The sequence below is a fragment of the Spodoptera frugiperda genome, chromosome 5, assembly GCF_023101765.2.
Source record: "Spodoptera frugiperda isolate SF20-4 chromosome 5, AGI-APGP_CSIRO_Sfru_2.0, whole genome shotgun sequence".
In the NCBI taxonomy this organism is placed as follows: domain Eukaryota; kingdom Metazoa; phylum Arthropoda; class Insecta; order Lepidoptera; family Noctuidae; genus Spodoptera; species Spodoptera frugiperda.
Window position 1 is genome coordinate 3,114,471 of NC_064216.1, and position 17,050 is coordinate 3,131,520.

Consider the following 17,050-nt stretch of genomic DNA (forward strand, 5'->3'; position numbering starts at 1 on the left):
ACAAAGCATTGTGACTGTTAGCGAGAAGGTTGATAGAATGTATAACTGTGTGTAGGACAACTGTCTTTTTGCAGTCAGAAGTATAGAGAGAAGAAAGAAACATTATCATAGGTATTATTATCGCTTCCCATCAGGTGAGATAGTGGTCAAGCGTGAACCTATAGTTAATATAAAAAAAAATAATAATTATATTACTTGATAAGCATACAATTATGGTAACTTGGCCACATCTTCGCTTCGCCGTCCTGGCAATAAGCGGGTCGGTGACCAAACGCAGTCTTATCAACGTTAAAAAAGCTCCCAAATGACTTCGATTTTTAATACGGGTGTATTAACAAGCTAGCTAAGGTTTAAACAAAATGGCAACAATTTAACGTTTATTAGGTGTAAAATGAAAGCTATTTACTTTATGGAACGTTTTTATTTATACAAACAATGAAAACCATCCCAATTATAATAAATTGTTAAAATAGGATCTCAAATCTTTACGCTTTGATTTGTTTCAGCCAATTATCTACCATCGATTTTTCAACAAACTAGATTGTCAACGACAATAAGTTCAAACTAGTGATCAATTTCTACTAACAAAATACTTGGATAAATACCAAGAAGTAATTTATCAAAGCGAGGCAGATCAAAAGAGAAACGATCAAAGACGCTATAGAAACAGTTGAGGTGTAAAACAGCTCACTTATTTACATTGGAGGCATTGAACCGTATAGAAAAAGTTTGGGTGCCATGAACTTCTAGTAACGGCGGACATAATTGGTTGATCACACGGCTGCACATAGAGTTACGCTAAACCAGTATAAACTGACCTCCCAATGCGTAGAAAGATTGTACAAAACGAGACCATGATAAACCGGTTGATATAGGTCGATATGATTTTATTTTACGAGTTCTCCAAACAATCGACGTTTCATTGCGAACGCTACGATGAAAAATGCTTATAAAAGTGAATGAGCCATCAAAACCGTTCGTTGGGTCGAAGTAACAAATGATTTACGAATGGGAGAACTGATTATGGATGTATGGAGCGGAAAATTTCAATGAACTTTGGCCTGGAGCCTTCTTGCTTCGGTCAATGTATTGATGTGATTGTCTCAGGGTGCTTTTCCATCAGTACCATATGCTATGCAGCTATGCTACGAAGATGTAATGGCTAAGCTGTGAAATTATGTGACTGTTTTCACCGATACTAAGCTATATAGCTGTGAGAGGAAGGTGCGCAGCTCCAGTTTGCGATGTAGTAGGGAAGGCAATCAATAGCACACATCTATAGTATGCATCCTTTTAATATAAAAAGCATAGCTTAACTGAGTCCGTTTCCACCAGTGCTAAGCTATGTATACCAATGAATATGATTGGTGGAAGCCAAATACACCTCTGGTAGGTAGGTTGCGAAAACAAAAGCCTGCACTTTATACGAAAGAAGACAGTTGAAGACAGAAGAAGTCATTTCACCCCATTCCTATTTTTTAATTACATCACATTTTTTAACTGTACATAAACCTTATAAAGAAGTTTCCATTTCACATCGTAACACCTTCTCCAATTCAGTATTTCGAAAATAACATAAAACTGTTAAAAAAAAAACACGAGGCCGCTTTTATTTTCCCCATCAAAAAAGATTCGCTCCTCGCTTCTCAAATGATGAGAATTTGAGATGAAACGTAATTAACGGTGACTAATTGCTTTGATGCTGCAAAGCTTTCAGAGACAATATTACGTCACAACCAGAGAAAAATGATACTTGGAATATTTTTCTTGAAAAAATATGCCTGGATTTCGTTGGCTTGATTAGATTTCGCTAATGGATGGAATTTGTCTTTTATTTAGCGAAGAAAACATTGGTTTGTTGCTTTTCAATAAATCTCTTCATTCTCTGTTTCCAATAAATGTTCTTGCTAATCAATCTGATATTCTATATTATATAATATGTTTTGTTATTTTAAATTTAAACATTTTATAAACTACGTTATTTTTTTTCTATCACTTTATTACACCGACCACATTCTCACTGCATCACCTAAAGGTTGGCTAGCAAGAATGCCTATTTAGCATTAAGCCCTTGTACAATAAAGTTGCAAAAAGTTAAATAAATAAAATTCTATACGTTACTAAGTTAAAGATATAAAAAATATAGTTTAAATAAAATAACAAATAAACAAACAGATGAACAATAGTTTCAAGATACAAACCACGGACCTTGATCAATATTCAACCTACATGCTCATTTCAGCATAAATAGCTAGCCGAGAACAGGGTTGCGTGTGGTCGCGTGCCTAACATGGTCTGCTGCAAACTATACCGGGCTATTATTTAAACCAATTTAGATTTTAAGAACGTTACTTTAATGTATGTTAATAGGTCTAGTTTGCTTTGCAATGTCGAATTGTTGATCATTATTTTAATGGTACTGTTCAAAATGTCTTGCATTGTTTAAGTCGTAGGTTTAGAGAATTATAGTGTAGTGTAGGTACTACTAGAGAGAACCGTGCTTTTTTTTAAATCATCCAATGACTTCTCCTGCCTTGGGCAAGGCTAGAGGGAGTGTCAGACTCCTACTGACCAAAAACCACCCCGTTCGAACGCCTGCTTTTCGAACCGAAGCTCCGGTATCCGCTAGGCAGTCCGCAGCTCCAGAAAATTATAGATTTACAAATCAAAATAATGCAAATGTACTTAAGTTTCATTGAAATAGAAACGCAACGCAGTCGTACCACGTATTGAACGTAACTCGAACAAGCGGTAACACAATAAAACTTTATGCGACATTATGGTTTTATTTGCCCATGTAAACAGAAGCCCAACACGTCCCCTTTAAAATAATGAGACACTAAAATCCATTAATATGCGTCTATTTAAATTGAATCGCCATTTTGCGAACGGCCCAATAACGTTGAGTATAAGGACACACCCACTTTCATAGATGACAGGAACCAATAAGAATAATGCGAAAGTAGACAACCTTTACCAAATAAATGAAATAGAGAGGGTTAAAGAAAATTGGAGGAAAACAAAAATCGAAATTAAAATGGAGATCTAATCAAATCTTCTTCAAAGCTTTGAAGTAAATGAAATGAAACCACGCGAATCATTTAAAAGGAGGAAGCGAAACTGCGGTGAATTTACGAGAGGTATGGAACGATCCATGGACAAGGTTTATGGGGCATTATGGGGTTTATAGGCCATTGAAACGCATGGGGGAGAGAATCCGGGGCGTAGGCGCGGAATGATTTTCGAATTCCAAACACCTGACCATGAAAATCAAGTCAGGGGTGGTTTAAACAATGCAAGGGTGAATTTTGGAGGAACTATGAGTCACGTGTTTACAGTGAAATTAGTGTTACTTGGCTTCGTTCGTTCGAATTTTGGCTGAACTGTAATCGTTAGTCATACACACAAACCCGTCTTGCATATAACACAATACACTGCAGTGATGAATATACTCATCAAATCTATGTCTAAGTCTCCATAAACATTGTTGTTAAGCAAAATAGGTGTGAAAGCATTTGCGTTAGCTTTTTTAAGTGTCCATGCTAATGCATATTAATGGAATCCAAGCTTTATATTATGTGTGACGCATGTCGTGACGTCATTCCTAGTCGTTTGCGCCTCGTCGCTTTAACACCCCCGCGATGTAGAGACGTGACAATGAACTTGAAAGCTAATGCGGGATTATTGTATATGAATTAGATATGGAATTTTATGGGGATCGATACTATGACAATGAGGTCACTGAAGAAAAACGTTTAGAAGTTACTAACGATATAACTGAAAGGGCGTTATCAGATGATGTCTTTTTTATTTCACAAGCCCGTCACAATCTCCCAAAACCGCTGCAACTCCTGTAAGCCAGGATCTAAAGTGGATACAACCATGAAACACGAAACCCTGAAGTCCGGTGCGTCTCAGGTTCATGAATAATTATCTTGGACGCAACGAAATAAATTAGAAGATAGTATTAGAGGAGAAGAAAAAGAAAACGATACTTTATCAGATGGCTTTAAAGAAAATTCACGTTTTAGTTTTAATCCACAAGCAAGATGCTAAAGCAAAACATATTAAAACTGATACAGACACTCATCAGAACACCTAAACGTTTAGGAAAACTTGGCCAAATGGGAAATGTACATAAAATATGCAGGGAACGTGGCAGTTTAACACTAACGAGGTCCTAGCTCGTTAGGAGTGTGCAGTGCACAGAAATGGGGGCTCCCTCGACTGTGACGCCACATTCAGACCAGCTGCCGAGCTGTTAATAGGCGTAATTGGTAGAGACCTCTTTAGTAAGATGTTTGGAATGAAATGTAGAAGCGACGATGTCAATTTTGTTGGCAAAAGTGTTGAAAGTTTATGAATTTTAGTTAAAGTTTGTAGTTCTTAAATGAGAATCTGGTTTCGATTCTGTATATGAGCTGATATATGGTTATTTTCTGTCATACTGACTTAATTTTTTACCTCATTCATACTTAAGTTCAACGATCTTTAGTCCCAAATTACGCCTAATGCCTTTGAAAACAAACAACTCCAAACTTTAAAGTACATTATCATAATCTATCGTTATGTTCTTTGCTTCGATTACATTAGAGACTTCAAGAGTTTTTAGTATTTCAATTTGTGTAATACAAATTGATAAAATAAAAGATCAAAAATCCATCTCATACGTATTTTATTCATACAATTGGTAGGTATAAACTTTTTAAAATAATGTTTAGATATTCGGAGGCCCCTATTTGTTTCCATTGTTTAATATTCCAATTGTGATGATTTACGTAAAAGCCAAAATTCCACTAACAATTTTCAATATATTCTCTCCCTAAAGACCGCAGAAATATAAACTAGATTATTTAGAAGTAGCATAAATTCATTAACTTCGCTCCGATAAATGTAAAATGACCTTTAGTGTCAAACTACAAAGTCGTAAATCCAATGAAGAAAATATACCGTGTTGTACGCCTTAGGTAATAAATTTAAAACTCGCCACAGTTGAAGTATGGAGCTCTTCACATGAGCTCGAGGCTTTCCCTCGAGATATTTCTGTAGGACCCTTGAAAATTAGAGGTTATTTTTTGTAACAAAGAACTTTGTTAATAAACCGAGGTCCTCCTTTAGTGAGGATATTTTGGGAACGCCGCAGAATGTTGAAATTAAACACTACTGGAAAAACTCCGACCTAATTTTGACGAAATATGAAAAAAATGGCGGTTGTTCCGGCACAGAAGATTACAAAGTCCCTTGGAATTTTGGGGGATTCCTTTACATAAACGAAAAGGTTTACGGTGTTACGTATATTGTATTAGTATTAGCTCTGCCTTAGTTCAAACATCCCCATTAGTAAACAGCTCGATAGATTTCTGCTGACATTGCTCCCTTGTAAGGTTTCGTTCGCGACCTTCTAACTGTACTTCGCGCATACAATGTTAAAACTGCGCATTTTAATCACCGAATTCTTGTAAACGTATTTTTATAAAGAATAACTTCATTAGTGTACTTATTGAAATTCAGCTTGCATTGTTGAAAATAATATATTCTGTGGAAAAGTGTTGTAAAATGTTATCTACGTATTTTATTTTAAGCCATATTTTTACTTGAATTGCAGTAAAAATGAATAGAGAGAGACTTAAATTTAATGAACCTGTAATATATTCCTAGCCTGTAATATAAAGCACTACTAGTTTAGGATTTGAGACCATTTTGAAAACTAAATGTACCGAAACTAAAACGTTAAAATCATTTTCAATAAACATTCTCTTATTATTTTAGAATTTCTAGAGTATTCATTCTACAACGAATTAATATTTAATTATTATTCCACTAAACTCATTACAAATAACAGATGCGTATTGGATTGAAAAAGACCTTTCGGGACCAAAAGAACATTCAAGTGCTCTTGAAGGCCAATTGGTCTTCATTAGCTTTCATTTCTTTTTCATAAGTAACAAAGGGCTAAAAGGCGTGGTTATACTGCAATGTAAAAGCCAATCTTCGTTATCTAAGGCTGCGTGGACGGTAACTGATTTTATTATAGCTTTCCAAGGTGACAAGGCGAATAAAACTGAAGATTGGAGAAAAGATTAAAAAAGGTAATTAAGTAACTGCGTAGAAAAGACCAAAGTCTCCTTGATTGATTACACTTAACGAATTATAAGCCTTTTCATAAATTTTGTAAGGGAATAATGCTTACATGTATTCTCTTGATTAGTTTCATAAAATAAAGGCCAAACCCATTATCATAACCAGATTATTATTTAGTCTGTGCTGTGAGCCAAATGGCATAAATATCCAATTGTCAAAAAGGGACAATATAGAGCAAAATTTTCATAGAAATAAGAATTGTTTGTCTATACCACGACGGTGGCAAGAAAGCCCACGGCCTACCTGATGGTAAGTGGTTACCGTGACCTATGAACGCTTGCAACACTTGGGGCATTACATGCACTTTGCCGACCCTTAAGAAATTTAATTACTCCCATTCTTGAAATACCCCATATTAAATTTTTAGGTACTCAACATCATTACAGGGTTCATAATTAGACAGAAAATATAATAGTCTTTATTATAATTCCTAGAGGCCTAGACAGCTACTATAAAATATAATAGGTATTGTGTCACCGAAAGATAGTTAAGCTATAGTTTATCTAGCCTTGAATATATATTGTGTTATATGTTATATTGGACATAATAAATCAAGCTTATAGCACTCGAAACTAATCGTATGACAACGTAAATGTGAAAAGATTGATAGTTTTATACTCGTAGATACGGTGTAAGCATAGATATGAATACTATTAATAGTGTGTGGTCTGATATCTTCTTCAGTTTAGCTGATCCATCTCCAATGGATCTGTTTCGGATTTAAATTCTATTATATTCATAGTATAAGAAGCAATATCATTTATATTTATCGACTCTATCTCTATTCTCAAATCATCTCTTCAATAAACAAACACATTTTTTAATGACGACCATTTCTACCATAATTTGCTTGATGAAACTATCGAGTTTGTTTTAAGACCATTCAAGAATTATAACTGCGCGTTGCAATGTCTCTGCTTTCTCTCATATATGTAAAATTATTTGATTGGAAAACTGTATCAGAGTAATTGTAAACATGTATTTTTTAAAAGAGAAATGAATGGAGTTTCTATCTCGTTTTTCTCCATTCGAAGCTTCATTTTGGAACAAGCACCTAACTTCACTGACGAACAGAGTGACAGACTATTAATCCTTTATTTGTTGACATTTCAAAAGTAGGTACTTATTAATGGTTTAATTGGAAAAATTTCAAATTTCTTACCTGTAGTATTCCCGGACATCTCGATGATGCATTTGCATTCCCGGGCAATCTCCCGGGAGTTGAAGGGACGAACCCTCACTGCCACCTTTACCGACGACATGGCGGCTGTGGCTTTAGTTCGCTCGTCAACCACTAGTGCATCGGTACGGGGCCGGATTTACAACTGGAACAAAATTACAAAATTATTATACGAACCGAAACAATAATAAAATGGACACCTAAACTCAAATTGTCAAATGTTTTGAAGTATTGCGAATCGATTATGATCGTTACTGTTCGCTACGACATCGACGTAACCAATTTCTCAGATAGGATAAACAAAAAAGTTGGAGATCTACAAAAAAAGTAATATTAACTTCACGATCCTTTCAAAGACAATTAAAAAAAGTAGACTAATTTTGCCTTTTACCATAACCTTAAGACAACCGAACTAATTTAACGCACTGTACCTACTCAGCTTCGAAGAGACACATCCATCCAATAGCTCACGATTTCCAAAAAATAATACTAAACAAAAAATATATTTTCAAATAAAAGCGAAATACTGCAGTAAAATAAACACCCTTTCCAAAGACTAGGTACAATCTAACTGACAAATTATCTAGATAAAACGATCCCAATTTTAGTACATTGAAATCCAAACGATGGATTAAAGAGATTGAAAATATTTTCTAAAGTACATCTCTTAGGTCATTCGACTATTGACCCGAGGTGTGACTGAGGGCAAAAGATGCTTAAACTCAGAATGACTTATACTATATAATATTAGCCAAAACTATTAACAGCTGTCGTAGTGAATGGTTAGCAATTTAATGGAAATGTTGATTTAATAACCGATAAATAACGATGTGACTAGAACACACGCCATTTTGTTTTTAATTAATCCTAAGAATGAGAATCTTAACTAATATTACGTTTATCATATCATCTTTCTCAAATGGTAGACGCAAAAGACAGACAAGTCCAAGTAAAATACACTGATGATCGCCCAATTTTGATTAAAATTTGATATTTTACAAAGTCGCCAAAATGTCATCAGCCAAAACACGATTTATTTATCAAAAAGGTCAATAGCAAACAAGAGTTTAATAAATTAATAGAGGTATCCAAAAACTGCGCAATATCTGGTCCTTCGATCCTCAAAGTATTAGAATTAAAATAAAGATCCAAGTAAAATACACTGATGATCACCCAATGCTGATTACAATTCCGTGTCGATACTACCCAAGAAGATCAAAGACAGAAGAATTATTTCCAATGCAAAAAAAAACATCGATTTCAATACAAATTACTAAGTCAGTTGCAATCGGCACAACCTCATCGATTTCTTATTCAGTTACAATAACCCGACCAAACCTCTACCCTATGTCATCGACCGAGACTACTGCATTATTGGATTCAAGTGAATTTGAAATTAATATAATAGAAGATAAGGCTCCAATTTCATTTTTATTTCTCCAAGCTTTCAATGGGTACGCAATCCAGTAAAAAACGATGACGTATGAAATGCTTGAGATGGTGGTCGAATAGAGTAATTTAAATTAGAGTTATACACTGGCATAGCTCTTAACTCCGTAGGTAATCATTTATACAAAGTGGAACAAAGCAATAAAGCTAGATCATAATTTAAAGTGGTTTTACGATTGGAAGCGGTTTCTTTCATACATTTTATTCACATTCATCACATTAATGCAAAGTCATTGCCTTACGATATAAATTCACAAAGTCACCAAAAGAAACGATAAGATCTGAACCAATTTCGTTAGGCAAAACACGATTTATTTATCAAAAAGATCAATAGCAAAACAAGAATTTAATAAATTGATTGAGGTACCCAAGAACTACGCAATAACTGGTCCTGCGATCCCCAAAGCGTTGGAATTAAAATAAAAATTCAGGAACGGCACGAAATATTCGTTTAAAAGAGGAATGAAAGGGGATAAAAGTCGTGGAATTGTGGCATAATGAGGTTGTCGCGTGGGAGGGTTGGAAAGCAAATGCTAACTCCTCTAGGCGATTTCACAGGCAATAACAATTATCCAACGTTCTGGAATGTTTCCGTGACGTCATTGAGACGTTGTCGATGGCATTCGAGATTCTAAGCCGTTTGAAATAAGGGGGGAGACTAGGATTTTTTTAATGAGAGTCTGCTTAAGTCACGATGCTAAAGTGTTTTCTTTGTGTTGAGTCAAAAATTTTGTATTGGTAAGTTCATTAATGCGAATATTAAGATCAATGCCGTGAATATTTTCTTTCATTCCATGAATATTATGATCAATGCCTTGAATATTTTCTTTCATTCCACGAGTACAAGTTAAGGGTCTGTAAGCCATCAAAATGTTTGTTTATTTACCCTAACGATAATGATTTCGGTCCCATCAACCTATATACTATGTACTTATTGAAAACATTTTCAATGTAATATTGACCCTTTCCGTTAATTGCTTTTTAATGACATTGTGATCGATTTTAAAAAGTTTCTAAAACATTTTTTATCTAAACATGTTATTACGGTATATTTTTTGCGTTCAACGTTCGGATGTAACTGCCGTTCAATTGGAATCAAACGTCATGGCTCGCGCATGCGCCGTGACGGTTGCGCGTGCTTTCTCAGCTGATCCGTTTTTTGCCCTACAATGGATTTAAGTAGTTTATTGTGTTAGTATTACTAATGTCAAGTTATAAAAACACAAATTAAGTTGTACTATTGAAAAATTACTATGTTTGAAGGAAATAATTCGAAGACTTTTACATAACTGTGCGTAATGTTCGACACGCATAGTTGTAACATTACGTCTGCAAATTATTAGCATATAATATTTTGTAATAAATTCTCTATCTGATAAAGTTAATTATAAAGGAGAGAGACAGTATATCACTTTAATTAAATAGCATAACATTTTATTACACAATTTGTAAAAAGAAGTCATTGTTATTCTAAAATACAATTTCCAGTGTCTATTTTGTTTCCAATACATAGGTATAATACAGTTTTACATGCATTGAGTTATTCCCAATAGCTATTTAACAATTTAGTAAACAAATAGAAACGTTACCAGCTCTTTTGATGTCTCCGATTTATTATGTAATTACGAAACGCAGCACAAACAATTGCAAAATTCCGAATAAAGACATTCACTTGCACTATAGAACAATATCACTGGTGTATCCCGGCGGTGTACGAGGCACAGGGTGGTAGGGAACCATGACGTAGATCACAATATGCACAGTGGGTCCGCGAGCGGCGCGTACAAAATGGTGAATGTTTTCCTGAAAACGATCCTCGCGTGCTGTAATTGGCCGCGGTCGAGTGCGCACCGAGCGTATCGAAAGCGACGGCCACCACGGCCACTGCACTACCAACGCACTTACGTAACATCCACTGCAAGCAACATCTTCCAAACCCACCAGCTAGCCTAGCATCGCCAACGAGATCGAAGGGGCGGCCATGAAAAAACGTGTCGCAGAGATGACTCACCGCGCTCACTAGCGCCACCTACAACCCTCGAGATCGCAGATCGGTATCCGGGAAAAGCACATCGGAAGCCTTTAACCTTGGGCACTGCACTCGGCACGATTACATGAGGCGTTAACGGATCCGCTACGGACTTACCCGAATCCCCGTGCGGTTGCGACCGATGGCGACGATCCGAAACGCGATTTCACAAGGTTTGTTTTCCAAAGAGCTGGTTGCTCCGTCAAGTAGCAGCGCCGGCCGACATGGCGCGTCGCGTGCGGGTCCGCGGTGCGACTGCGGCCCGCCGGCCGACTCGCCGGAGACCCCGCGGCGGAGCATGCGCGCGACGCTCCCCGAGCCTTCGATCTAACGCCGCGCTGCGCGCACTGCTGACGCGCACCCTACACCGCAAATAACACAATCCTCACTAACCTGACCATTTCCACAACCCGATAGCTCACACAACCGTGTTCCAATTGACACTAATTACTATTTAAAATGTCGACACCTCATACGCCATGCTCATTATTCCTAACGGCAAACGTCAACGCCGAAAAGAACCCTTTTGCGACGCAATCGTATTAGTGAAGGTTCGTCGCAGTCTCCGCCTCCCCTACACTCCCACATATGAAGCTATTTGCTCAAAAGCTTAGGGCGTGATGAATTATGGCGACGTCGTCTCTAAATAAACATTTCACATTGACAAAATATATTAAGGGTTGCCAGGTACTTGGCTAATTGAACATGCAAACAAGAGGAAAGGATCGGCCAAATCTGGAATGGAAGTGGATGGGATCATTCCAGACACGTACGCTTTGATTCCAGTACCTACTCTTGGTCAAGTTGATCGATGAGCTGTCTTGAATTTTGATACATGTAATTAAGAATAAGCTATATCGTAAATTGAGTGGCTAAACATTAGCGAGTACCGAGTACTTAAGTCATTTCAGTCCACGCACGTCGGTATCGTTACAAAAATATTGAAATTTATAAATTCAAGCTTTACCGAACAACTTGGATACAAATCAATGTTCGGTACGCGGAAACAGAGTGCTGGGTACTAAGATATTAAACGGGCTAAGCCCCTTCCATACTGTTTGTCGACGCAAGCAGACACCGTCAAACATTTACTTGGCGAATCTTGGGTCAAAGGACCAGACGAATTACGCACTTACACCGTGGAACTGAACGGGCGGTGACGCAATTCAATGTATCGATTGAGGTTCACGCTACTACCTGGACTTGGGACCTGGTACACAGACTGGTTACTTCATGGCTGATATATGTGTCATACACACGATTATATACGATATACGTATACCCATATCCCTTATTTCCAAATGTACTAAGATGACACATACACAGACATTATGTAAACGTTACAAGCTTTCAATATCTAGGTAGTATAGTTCAAGCATAGGGCATTAACTATGCGTATGGATATTCAATCGCCTATTTTTCTAAAAACTAAAAATATTGCAAGAAAATACCTTTTGAAACTGTACTTTAGTCTCGGAATTAACAAGAAGTAGGTTTATGTTTCACAGTATTCTAGCTTTATACCTAGTACGCTTTCAAGCAAGACATGACGTCTTGCTTTAGACGCCCACATCGATTGCAAGTCGCGTGGGCAGTAAGTTCTCGAAAATTTGCATCATACTAGAACGTAGCCATTTTAATCGGAAAACCGTTGTGGGAATTAGGTACGTAAACATGTACATTGTAATGTCGAAATTAACTATTTAACGGCTTACAAGAAGGTACATACGTAAGCAATTTTCTATTAAAAGTGATATTTAGGTATAATTAGACTCATAAGACTAGAGTTATGGAGAATTTCATAAAAAAAAACCAACTACTTAGCGCAAATATAAGTATGTTTTATATTTTTTGAGTCCTTATCATAATTTTTATACACTGACGAATAATTTATGTTAACTAACCCAAATATTTTGTCCTTTCAATTTACTAACAACTAACATAAGTTTAACGTTCGAGGGCTCATAATCTGCCGTCACCACTCGACACTGGTAGAATAGTCGACAACTTTATATTGAAGACTCGGTTACCATCAAGAAGAGAAAAGAGAATGCTTTATATTAAGTTTAGCAAAACAACAAATACCCCAAACACCTTACAAATAAAATTAAATAAACACAAATAGTATTGATATGACTACAGCCATATTTAACTGGAATACCATTTGAGCACGCATACAGGGTAACGCTGCCATAAAATAAGACCCCCAAACAAGGGTCACCTCCGTTTGACAACCTTTCTTTTTTTATTTTTCATTTTATTACGTCTATGCAATATCATTTCCTTGTGTTCTTAATTTAAAGGTCGAACTGTGAGCAAGAACTTTTTGGATTGAGAAAAAATGGGCGAAATTTTGAGTGAATCGCATCATTCGTACCCTGTGAATCGCTAAGGTTTGCATTCTTTAATTAGATGGGGTTCAGTCAGGATTACTTGTACCTACACTTTTGCTTACGAATTGCAGTGATTGGGTTTCATTCTTTATTTACTTGTAGACAATACGTGTCTAATAAGATATTTCTATATCTCTTAACTGACATAAAAGTTAGTTAAGATTAGTTTTTGTTTCAACGACCAAATCTGCATGATCTAAAATTAAGATTTTAATTTTATTTCCAAGATTTTCTCTACACAACTAAGATAATTTTAAGTTAGTTTAGTTTCACAAGTCACGTACACATTTATATTTTAAAGCAAAGAAGTACTCCTGTGGAATCACTAACTAAAAGCAACTTTACATTTTTTTAAGTTTAGTTAAAAGAGTCTATCTTTTTTTCACGTTCCTTTTTTTGACAGTGGAAAATCATCCAATTCCTTCTCCCGCCCGAATGAGGCAAGCGGGAGAGTCACTCTTACTGACTAAAAACCACCCGTTCCTACTCCTGCTTTAAACCAATACCCCGCTAAACCTCCTAGGTTTTCCGCAGCTCCAGTCAACCACATTTACAGGACTGAACAAGCAATTAAACATTCTCAAATCTATCCTGTCCGTTTCAATTATAACCAAAAAGGCTTAAACCTTGACGTAGGACTGTATGTGTTCTAAAAATGTCCGCGTGTAGGTGTAATTTAACCAACAGATTACTCTGATCCAAAAGCAAAACAAATTAAAAATCATACTTAGAAATGATGTAATCACAATCACAGTAGAATCACATCAGAATCACCCATTTTCTTTCCGTCATCTCAATTCACCTTTAACCAGTGACCTTTTCAGTAAGTAAACGATATGGTTAAACACAAATACGTGAACTCAACAACGCATGAGAGAATTTTATGAGTACATCAAACAAACCTTTGCAGGGCAGCGTCGGGTTTTCAATGTCACCGCACAGGAGGAAAGAATTTCGCTTTGTGTTGGTTTAATGGACCACAGGGTTAACTGGGTATATTCAAGGCTGTTTTTAATTGCTATAGCATTGTGAATCACTTGTGTAGACAGAAGATAACTTACATTGTACTGTACATCCACTTCTTGGGTGTGCCTGTGTGTAATATCATTGTAATAGTTGAAGTAAAAGAGGTATGTAAGATTCGTAGCAATTACCATTCCACCAATTAGCATTCTCTACCCCATGGGAGAGAGGCGTGAGGTAATGTATATTATGTAATAGGTGTTTATTAACGACAATTCTAAACTCTATGTTTGAATTCCAAAAGTAAAAAAATCTACTCAACTTTCGGTCAAACTCAAGAGTTCGGGATTATCACTCAACTCATAATAGACGTGACATTTAAACGTCTTTCCCAATCCACTTTCTTTCTTTTTTTTTGTAAGTCTTATTCAAAGCCATATTTATTTAATCTAGTCTCATAACAAAATAAATAAATCGTATTTACCAATCGTGTTTCATATTATTACATTACCTACAATGTAACATAAGAATAATGTCATTACTTTACTCAAATGAGGTTTAAGTAACACAATTAATATTGTTAATGAAGGTAATAAAGAGGGCAGCACTGGACTAGGCGTAAAATAAGAAAACAGTGCGTTAGAATGGGCCGTAGATGAGTGGGTCGCAAATGGGGTTAACGGGAGCCTTCAATCTTAATCCGACGTTGGCTAAACTGAGTAAGCTGTTGTATCACGCAAGACCTATTTACTAAAGAAAAGGACGTTCACAATAAAAATGACCATTAATACCATGTTGTTAAGGGTTAGGTTAGATATATAATGTAACTGTAGCAGTCTTTGTTTCTACCAACTTCAAAAAGGAGGAGTTACTATGTTCGAATCTTTGTTTTTATTATTAAAGAGACTGTAATTTTGACTTACTAATTTTATTATAAGCTAGAATAATTTGATATACAATTACTATTTTACATCTCACATGATCTCATATGAAGTTTCAGATTTAACGAGACGACCTTGTAACTAAATATTTAGTGAGAAATTAAATATTTTGATACAGGATTAACTAGACTGAACATAAATATTCGTTACAATAAAAACAACAGCCCTCCAAACGATGATTAAGCCCCTAATGTCTCCATTAAATTAAATTCAAGAGCTGAAACTCTTATTTTATTTATTTAAAGTAGCAAATTACATAAGTCACTTAAGAGTTACGATGCTATGTTAAAAAATTCAGATACTTTAAATATATATTTTTTGCATGATCAAATTTTTCTCTTACATAATAACATCACCTCGTCTCATCCCGCGGGTGTCCTAAGGACTATATATTTATTTATTTATTCTTATGGCACTCCAACGACTCGTAAACAATTCATCTTTTTTTAAAACATGACATATATTTTAAAGATTTGGTCTAAAACGCAATTTGATAAACAATGCGTGGTAGTAACTTTTATTACGAATTCCACAAAATAAATTATGTTTTTAAAGCTATCTTTGAGTTATTGTCATGGTAAAAGGACTTGGATACTATAGAGGCCAACCATTGACGTCTTGTCGTGGGTATAGTGACCGCTTATCTACAAATCACCATGTAATTGGACATTCAAATAACCAGCAATTAATGTTGATTCCTGGTTCTGAACAGTATTTTAAATAAATAATGGCTTTGATATCATGGATGATGTAACACTTCAGTTATCATAAACTCTAGAACTCTATTTACAAACAAAAAACAGACCAATTTCTGGTAAAGTAAAATATATTTTTTTTCTTTTTCTTCTATAGTCTACGCGATATAAGGGGCTGTATCTAGATTTGCTTATCAGAAATGGAATTTTGACACATTTTATCTAAGTAGTTAAAATTATATCCCAGGCTGACGCCTTTTTGAGGGAGGAACATTATCCAATGACTTCTCCTGCTATGGGTGCGACGAGAGGGAGTGTTAGACTGTTACTGACTAAAACCACCCTGTACCTACTACAGCTCTTCAAGCCGAACGCTTAAAACTCCACAATGATACAACCCAGCAAAATTAAGAACACATCGAATCTGCAATCCTTGCCTATACTACAACAATACATCAGGAGATCAGATTTCCTCCGTCTGATCGCGTCGGTGCACCGCCCCGAGGGGAGCTCCAACAAATATTGCTATGGAATTGAAGTAGACACAACTACACATCAACTTATGCAAAACCAGTATATCATGGTCTAGCCTTATATGATCTTTTCGCACATTCTACGGTCAGTTTATACTGGTTTGTTTATCTTGATTTGTACACACAGACGCAATTCCCTCCTTTGCAATCCTCAATGGGATTAGACACCATGGAAGCGAAATATCTTCACAACTTAAAACTAAATAATCCACAAATTGGTCATGGTCTGGGTGTCATATGTACGTCAAATTGTTTTGTAAACGAACCCACGACACTGGACAAAACAAGTGTTCAGCTTTGGAAATGGTTTAATTTTGGGTTTTCGAGTGAGTAAATGTTTAAGTTTTCAATTACGGAATTCTCAGTAGTATCATGTGGGTTTAAGGCTCAATTTGAGTCGCCCCTACTGAGTAATAATTCGGGTTATTTTCAAACATAACACAAAATTTATACTTTCTCGTCCCCTAAGGCCTATATTGACATTATATCGGGCACAATTACTCAAGACTTCGTGGGATTTCTATAAAAATTGGGTTAACAATTTTTTAGTGATATATTCAACAAAAAAATACAGCAGATTAATGCATTAGCCTCAATTAAAGTTTCCCAGGCTTCGGTACGAAATTTTAATCTAAAAACAATAAAACAAAAATGCAATTAAAATTGTGACGTCACGCCTTCGCATGTTGAAACTCCATTACGTGGGCAAAGGAATTAAACAAACAG

General features: G+C 35.9%; 2 protein-coding genes across 14 annotated transcripts in view; one reads left to right on the forward strand and one right to left on the reverse strand.

Moving 5' to 3' along the window:
* Positions 1-17,050, forward strand: part of LOC118271716 (glyceraldehyde-3-phosphate dehydrogenase) — a 256,387-nt gene that overhangs the window by 40,359 nt on the left and 198,978 nt on the right. The window lies entirely within an intron of this gene.
* The window catches only part of LOC118271663 (kinesin-like protein unc-104), a 107,743-nt gene that overhangs the window by 39,145 nt on the left and 51,548 nt on the right, over positions 1-17,050 (reverse strand). For 10 of the 13 annotated variants that reach the window (XM_050693741.1, XM_050693735.1, XM_050693740.1 and 7 more), the window contains one exon: positions 7,304-7,466. In XM_050693741.1, the coding sequence (XP_050549698.1) occupies positions 7,304-7,403 (100 nt within the window). In that variant the 5' untranslated portion in view covers positions 7,404-7,466. Of the gene's footprint in view, positions 1-7,303; positions 7,467-10,916; positions 11,077-17,050 lie in introns of those variants that run through there. The other 3 variants (XM_050693743.1, XM_050693742.1, XM_050693731.1) reach the window with 1 other exon arrangement.